This window comes from Mixophyes fleayi, chromosome 6 (genome assembly GCF_038048845.1).
Source record: "Mixophyes fleayi isolate aMixFle1 chromosome 6, aMixFle1.hap1, whole genome shotgun sequence".
Classification (NCBI taxonomy): domain Eukaryota; kingdom Metazoa; phylum Chordata; class Amphibia; order Anura; family Limnodynastidae; genus Mixophyes; species Mixophyes fleayi.
In genome coordinates this window covers 215,050,968-215,059,515 of record NC_134407.1, presented here as the reverse complement: position 1 = coordinate 215,059,515, position 8,548 = coordinate 215,050,968, and the positions used below count along the sequence as shown (strand labels likewise).

The 8,548-nt window shown below is 38.3% G+C and overlaps 1 protein-coding gene across 1 annotated transcript in view; it reads right to left on the bottom strand.

Moving 5' to 3' along the window:
• Window positions 1-1,542: 1,542 nt before the first annotated feature.
• The window catches only part of LOC142095476 (uncharacterized), a 92,571-nt gene continuing 85,565 nt past the window's right edge, over window positions 1,543-8,548 (bottom strand). The window contains exons 6-11 of the mRNA XM_075178421.1: window positions 6,709-6,826; window positions 5,258-5,449; window positions 5,055-5,178; window positions 4,891-4,964; window positions 4,349-4,445; window positions 1,543-2,607 (exon numbers count right to left, since the gene is read on the bottom strand). Coding sequence (XP_075034522.1) covers window positions 1,712-2,607; window positions 4,349-4,445; window positions 4,891-4,964; window positions 5,055-5,178; window positions 5,258-5,449; window positions 6,709-6,826 — 1,501 coding nt within the window. The 3' untranslated portion in view covers window positions 1,543-1,711. The remainder of the gene's footprint in view (window positions 2,608-4,348; window positions 4,446-4,890; window positions 4,965-5,054; window positions 5,179-5,257; window positions 5,450-6,708; window positions 6,827-8,548) is intronic.

Sequence of the window (8,548 nt, the reverse complement as noted above, 5' to 3'; positions counted from 1 at the left end):
AAAAAAAGAGCCCTGCATTACCAGGTAAAGTAGTGTTCTATCTGTACTTCTGAATGATCACTAGTACCTCCAACTAGTGTGGAAAAGTCCTCGTCAGGACTCTTGAGCAATAAAACATCACTGCTTGAAGATTCTGCGTACGCCTATTGCCTGCTGTATCCTTTGACCAACAGATAACAGCTTGCACTCTAATCTGTTCCCCGGCTGATCTGTGTTGAACCCAGCGTCTCTGTATCAACGCTCTTCCGCTACCCAGCAGTCCTGATCATTAGTAAGCGGTCAGGAGGTACCAACCAACCCAGATCAAAGCTATACCAGCAACCCCAGAAGCGGTCCTAGGCACGGAAAAGAGGCCTATTGGTGGCAGCAAGGTTCTCCTACAACTAGTATCCCCAATCGGCAAGTGTCTTCTGGCAAGGTGACACCAGTAGGAGTGGTCAGTAACAGTCGGTTACGGCCAGTGAGAAAGAAACCCAGATAAATTGTGTAGGAAGAACATACTTTCTTCCCCCAAGAGATCAGGTGGCAAAGTAAGCCCATTCAGTCACACCAGCAAATTGTTGGGATAATAGATTAGTTAACGTGTTCTTGTTATTGCAGAGTTAGACAGAGATTGAATAAAATACGTTCTTTATAGAGGAGTCCATTGCAGACTTCTGTTGATGACATAAATTCCAGCTATGTGTGGATTGCAATTAAATTGTTAGATATTAATTGTCGAAGTCAGATAATTGGATATGGTCATTTCAATTAATATCTAACAACTTGATTGTCTTTTGTCTGAAGTTACGAGAATAGCACCCTATAACGTGGAGGAGCGTAACTAACCGCAACACGTGGCAAACACTTATACACGCACACATAACTTGTAATTAGCTCGTCTTAAAAGTAGTTGCAACACATAGTTATTTATGAAGAGATGTAGCAATGTTTATGGTTGATATTATAAAGTTATATATATTTTAGTGAGATCTAAGGTTCAGGTCACAGGAAACATATCATGTCTGGTATCATTCTAATCCCCAATTTATTTGCAGACGTCTGGTTCAATCGCCAAACGGATCGCACCTTGCGTATGCTAGTTATAGATTGTAGGGAATAAATGATTAGAAATTATATTGTCTGTACAGTGCAAATAGACCAGTTTAAACCAGTATTTGGCAGGAAGATTGGAATGCATCTCCAGGAGAGCTGACCCCCACCCTTGGATATTTTCATTTGAACTGGCCAATGACCTGCATTGCACTGGACATTCCTGAATCCTGAACCTATAAAAACAAGTCACATCATCTGTATTGTTTTCACTGTATGTATATAAGTGAGAGCTCTGGGACCAGTTTCCAGTCTACTTGACCACAGCATTCAGACCTGAATGACTGTACACTGGATCCAGGGCGCCTGCTTAAAGTAACGGCTGTACTTATTTTATTCTGACTTGTTACTCTGCTACTTTTGGCTATTAAATCGCTTTGTGTTTTGGAACCACAACACTGGAAGTGGACAATCGTTATTGGATAGTAACTAGACGCTTATAACATAATATATTGTGTAATGATGACAATTTTATTGATCCTTCAATAACCAAGATCACCAAAAAAATATAAAATTATACTTGTACTTGACATCTTTCAGTAGTAATATTATGGTATGTCAAATACTGCTGCAATTTCTGAATCCTGTATTTACATAAACACAAATAAATTGTGTTTTCTCATGTGTGTTGTCGCTGATGTTTACAAAGACTTGATTTATGGGTAAAACATTTCCCACATTCAGGACATGGAAATGGCTTCCCACCTGTGTGAGTTCGCTGATGTTCCGCAAGATTTGATTTATGACCAAAACATTTTCCACATGCAGAACATGGAAATGGCTTCTCACCTGTGTGAGTTCGCTGATGTTCTACAAGATTTGATTTATAACTAAAACATTTTCCACATGTAAAACATGGAAATGGCTTCTTACCTGTATGAATTCTCTGATGTTTAACAAAATTTGATTTGCTATTAAAACATTTTCCACATTCAGAACATAAAAATGGCTTCTCACCTGTGTGAACTCTTTGATGTGTATTAAGTACTGACTGCCGTGTAAAACATTTCCCACATTCAGAACATGAAAATGGCCTCTCACCTCTATGAACACTCTGATGTTTAACAAAATTGGATTTATCATTAAAACATTTCCCACAATCAGAACATGAATATGGTTTCTCACCTGTGTGAACTCTCTGATGTGTATTAAGTACTGACTTCCGTGTAAAACATTTCCCACATTCAGAACATGAAAATGGCTTCTCATCTGTGTGAGTTTGCCGATGTAGAATAAAATATGATTTCTGAGCAAAACATTTCCCACATTCAGAACATGAAAATAGTTTATCATCTGTACAATCTGTACTGTGTGTAACAATATCCGAGTTGTAAGGCGAACATTCCTCATTAATTGAGGGAGCAGATGATATATCTGCACAATTAAATAATCGATGTATATTTAGGGGAATGGGGTTTTCTTCTGAAGAATTTCGTGTGATGTCGTTATGTTCCAATTCACAATCTGGAGATAAAATTAGATGTCTCTCCGAGTTATTCCAGGTGTGTTGTTCATCTGATGGGAATAAAATAAATATATGGAAATACACATTTCTATAAAACAGATTTGTTTTTACTAGAACAACAAATGGATTGTAATACCCCAAAATGTCCATACAAACAGTGAATTCAACATTTTCAAGAATCAATTTGTGAATGAAGAATTCATAGATTATAGTAAAAAGCTTCCATTACATGTTATGATGTCACATTGCTATTCAACACCGCTCATCGGTTAGGACTTTATGACAAGAGATAAGATGACATCATTAATTAAGACAACTGAGCGAGATAAGGACCCAGGAGCCCTAAGAATGGTGAAGAAAGTTTTGTGAAACCCACCAGAACCTTTTTAAACACTAAGTTCCTGCCGGACCTCTCGGTCCACACTCAATAATTACATCACAGGAGCGTTACTCTCTCTCTCTTTAGCATCAAACCTCAGAGGGTCATTATTCTTTCGTACTACAGAAGACCACACCTAGCCCCACTAATAGCATATAAATAACTATGCAGAATAATATTTTAACATAGACATACATATGAGAAAATTTCTTGAAACATTCCTGCCCTTGCAAAAGAAACAGCATGGCAGAGAACTACAATCTTCTTTCCCATTATACTCTTACAACATTCCTCTGTTTCAAAAACCATGGTATGGACCGTTTTCTTACAATTCTTTTCTGTTCATGAATAATCCATGACAAACATGACAAGTGTTACAAAATGGCTCTGACCTCACACTCCGTCTTGTCCTTCTTGTGATCTCTGTAATTGCCCTGGTGTCTAGGTCTCTAGCTAGGGACATCTCCCGTGGGAGTTCAGCAACACTCAAGCATCAGGAAGCACAAAGTCGAACAAGCAGATGAACAGACCAGATTCAAATGAACCCACTGGAACACACAAATCAGCATTCAGGTCCCGCCATCATCCTCACCGCAGCCCTCAAGGTGGCACACTCAGTACTTAAGCAAAAGGGGGCGTTTTATTTAGGTATGTATGTGCAGGTGCAGTATTAGTGTAGGTGAATCAGAATATAATCAGTACAGGATATCACCTACAAAGGTGTTATTACTATTAGTGCTTAGGTTGATAATGTTGTGGCAGTTCTCAGAAAGGATCATGGGTAATATCACAAGATCACGCTCAGGAAGGATCATGGGTAATGTAATGTAGTACATGGGGAGGATCATGAGTAATGTAATGTAGTACATGGGAAGGATCATGAGTAATGTAATGTAGTACATGGGGAGGATCATGGGTAATGTAATGTAGTACATGGGGAGGATCATGAGTAATATAATGTAGTACATGGGGAGGATCATGAGTAATGTAATGTAGTACATGGGGAGGATCATGAGTAATGTAATGTAGTACATGGGGAGGATCATGAGTAATGTAATGTAGTACATGGGGAGGATCATGGGTAATGTAATTTAGTACATGGGGAGGATCATGGGTAATGTAATTTAGTACATGGGGAGGATCATGAGTAATATAATGTAGTACATGGGGAGGATCATGGGTAATGTCATATCTGGTAGTTACAGGGAGGAACATGGCAGCTGGTAGCACAATGATACAATGTGAGGAGAGCAGGAGTCTAATAGGGGCTGATAGATCCTGACTCCCCCACTGGGCAGATAGTTTTTCCTCCTCAGTTTGTACAGACAGAGGAGGGTGTAGAATAAGAGATTGTTGTAGTGACTTAACAAGGAGAATATGTGACTCTTCTGTATTTAGTGTGTATTACTCACCTGTGCTGATATCTGTAGGGATCTCCTCTTCATTACACTGCTGATCACCCACCACATACGTCTCGTCTTCTACTTTAATAATAATCAGCTGTTCACCCTAAGTAAGCCACAAAATAATAAAATAAAACTATAATAATGCCTGATTTAATAAAAGGAACCCCTCTGTGACCGGGGTATTTTATACCTTCGAGACCAGACCATATTTCAGGTTTTCTATGTATCGTATTTAGCAATAGAATTACTATAACCCTAGTGAATTTCAACAAATATCAATCAACTAGTTCTCCTAAGAACAGGGCTAACAAGTATATGTAAGTTATGTGAAGTAAAAGTTTTAGGGTCTCCCCCTATATAACTTCAACTTTAATATCAATCAGGACATCACCATAAATGATCCACAAAACAATAACAAAATAATGAATGAACTGAGATTAAAACAGAAGAATATCACATTATAAGATCACCACAACTTGTCTAGAGATCATATATTGTAGAGTCACATTTGTATTATGGGACTTGTTGAGACCCTCAATTCCATCTACCTGAGGGATATTGTGAGTTTCCTCTATATGATCCTGTGAATAAAGAGGACGAGGACATCTGTCACTAGATCCATCTGTAGGAAACACACATAAGCTGAATTATGTATATGTAATTATCCCAAAACTCCATTCTTCTTTACAATAATAAAAGAGTTCCTTCTTACCCAGTGATGTGAGGGGCTGGTGATTCTCCATCATCACATCCTTGTACAGACCCTTGTGTCCCTCTAAATACTCCCATTCCTCCATGGAGAAATAGACAGTGACATCCTGACACCTTATAGGAACCTGACACACACAATGATACAGTCATCACCCAGACACACCCCCTGGTGTTACTGTATAATGTCCCATTCCCAGCAGTCACCTCTCCAGTCAGCAGCTGAATGATCTTGTTGGTGAGTTCTAGAATCCTCTGGTCATTGTTTCTCTCATGTATCAGTGAGTGAGGTGGAGGCACCGTGATGGGGCTCTGGGTCCTGCTCAGTCCTCCTGACACACGGGGACGGCTACTGGGTGTCTCACACTCACTATATGTTTTCTTCACTACTGTATAATCCTGTGTATAAAAGAGGAAAAGAATCAGCACATAGACACCATTTATTGGTTTAGAAATCAATTGCTTATTGCATATATACTGTTTTAATCATATAATCTCATGAGATAATAGTTTCAGAAAATCAGACATGGCATAAATACGAAAAGTACTAACACATCATGTTGCTCAGACACAAGAGAAGAATCAGAACAGGTTTAAATGGAGAGGCTCCTGACATCTTAGGCACTTAAATAGGTGCGAATATATAACAAGCACTTAATCCAGCAAGTATGTCTACCACACAGACGCTACAGGGTGGACACACTTGGGAGGAAACAGGGACACAGCACAACTTGTTAGTTATAGTACCCCTCCCATCCACTGTCTGCCATTTGTTAGTCTTGAGAGGGTGATTTAAACTATTTATTGACCACAAGCAGAGTATGAACATTGGATGCCTTAAAAAACATTATTTTTAACGAATTGGCGGTAATATTTGGCAATGCCAAGGAAATCTCTGGGTGGCGATCAACAGGCTGAGGCCAAGTCTTGGTAGAGATAACCTTTTCAGGATTCATCTGAATTTCAGAGGTGGAGACAGTATATCCCAAAAATACAATCTGTGACTGGTGAAAAATATATTATTCCATATTCATGTAAAGACCACAGGTGTTGTTGTACTGTCCTGACAAGTTGTCGATCTGAGGACACATCAGAGAAAATTAAAATATTATCCAATTGCATGATGAGAAAATTATATGGAAGATAACGGTATATTTTCTTCATGGAAGATTGAAACACTTCAGGTGCGTTACAGAGGCTGTTGGGCATCACAAGGTATTTTTACCTCCTGTTTCAATTATTGAAAACTGTTTCCCACTCATCTCCTTCAAATTATAAGTAGAGACTTGTAAACACTGAAGCTCCACGGTTGTGACCAAAAACTCAGATGTCAAAAGGAAAAGATTATATTTTTATAGTGATTTTATTAAGGCTACTGTAGTCAATGAAAGGTCTTAGAGTGTGATCAAGAGGATTTCAGATGAAACCAGATCCAGGTTTTCTTTAATCTATTCAATGTTGTATTAATAGAGATAATACTGATTCACTATGACATTACCCAGAATCCCTCACTTCTCCAGTCAGGTTCATGTTTTATTACTAGAGTTAATAGTGATGTCTCAGTGACACTCCCAGAATCCCTCACCTCTCCAGTCAGGTTTATGCTTTATTACTAGAGTTATTAGTAATGTCTCAGTGGCACTCCCAGAATCCCTCACCTCTCCAGTCAGCAGGTAGATGATCTCCAGGGTGAGGTTTAATATATTCTCAGTCATGAGATTTTTGTTGTCAAACATCTTCCCAGAGACATTCAAACGATAAAAACAAGACACTGCCCTGTGGGTGGATTAAAAATAGAGAATAAATTAAGGGAATTTTTGCAGAAATAGAAGGAAGAGGCACACTTATATCAAGCTTAAAGAGTGCATAATGCAGGTATGTGAGCTATTATATAGAGGCATTACGAGGTTATATGATTGAGCATTAGGGTGTTTTGTGTGTCCTGGACAACGAATATAGTGGACCTTTGGGACTGAGGTGTACAGTATTACCTTTGTTGTCCTACCTCGCACAATCAGAAAATTATATTTTCACCACACTGTATAAAGTATATAACATTTACCACAATATGCACGCCAAGTAGTCACTTTTATGCCGCAATAAGTCTATACTTTTTCGCTACATCATGCAAGTCATGTACATATTTTCCACTGTACCAATCACTGCCCACTAATATACACCGCTGCAATAATTTAGCCATTTATTATTTTTTCCATTACAAAAATGAAATTAAATCTCAAGTATCTGTGCACATGTGGAGGAGACACAGTACAGTGACGAAGAATTAACATATAATATACTCTTATTATTATATAATAACCTGCCCATCAGTCCTGGAATATATATATATATATATATATATATATATATATATATATATATATATATTATACAACTGTGTATATGTGAGAACAGGATAGTAACAGGGAAGGAATATATGATATATTATTGATATAGGATATTATAACCTGCTTGCAGCAGCAGAGGCGTCCTGGAAATTATATCAAATGTGACTGTGCATATGGAGAAACAAGACAGTAACATAGAAGGAATATATAATATACAAGTTAACCCGTGCATGATACTCATGCATTCTAGTCAAATCAAGCTACTTAAGGTGTTAAGAAGGTTCTTGTCATGCATTTGGGGCTAGGCCAGGCCTCCTCAGGGGAGGAGCGTTACTTCCCGACGTAAGCGCCCTTTTTTAACGTGGTTTTGTCTACATATCACCACCTCATCATTCTTCTCCATCACCTCATCCTTCATCTTCATCGCCACATCCTAATCTCCATCGTCTTACTGTTCTAAAACCTCTCGATACACAACGTTTCTGCTAAACACCTTATCGCTGTGCTCAAATAGTCTTCCTTGAAGGGCAGTATTCATAACCTGCACTTTCACATCACTGCTTCTCCGTACTCGTGAAAATGCGACATACAATTGTCCATGACCAAACACAGGCTCTGGTAAATAAATTCCCACACGGTCAAGAGTTTGAGCCCTCAACTGGTAAATTTAGCCTTTACTACCCCTCCCACGGGGGGAAGGGGGGATGATGGAAGTTAACTGACTTCACTATTATAATTTTTTTTGTCAAATAATGTCAGTATACCAAATTTCAGGTCAATTGGATGAGCCCTTTCTGAGAAAATAGTTTTTTCCACACACACACACACCACACTAACACATGCCGCTAGGCTTATATATATATATATATATATATATATATATATATATATATATATATATATATATATATTAGATAATAGCCCCCATATGTTTAGATAATGTGGGAGATGTCTGGAGACCTCTCACCCAACAAATAGAGATGATTCATTAACAAATCATCGCTAATATCCCTGTAGGGGCTTACATAGAGGACACATCAGGTCCCATGTGCATTATAATAACATAACACCATATCCCATCTGTTAAATAAATGGACCGCAATCTGCTCCACCAGTATAATAACAATACACCACAGCCTGCTCCACCTGT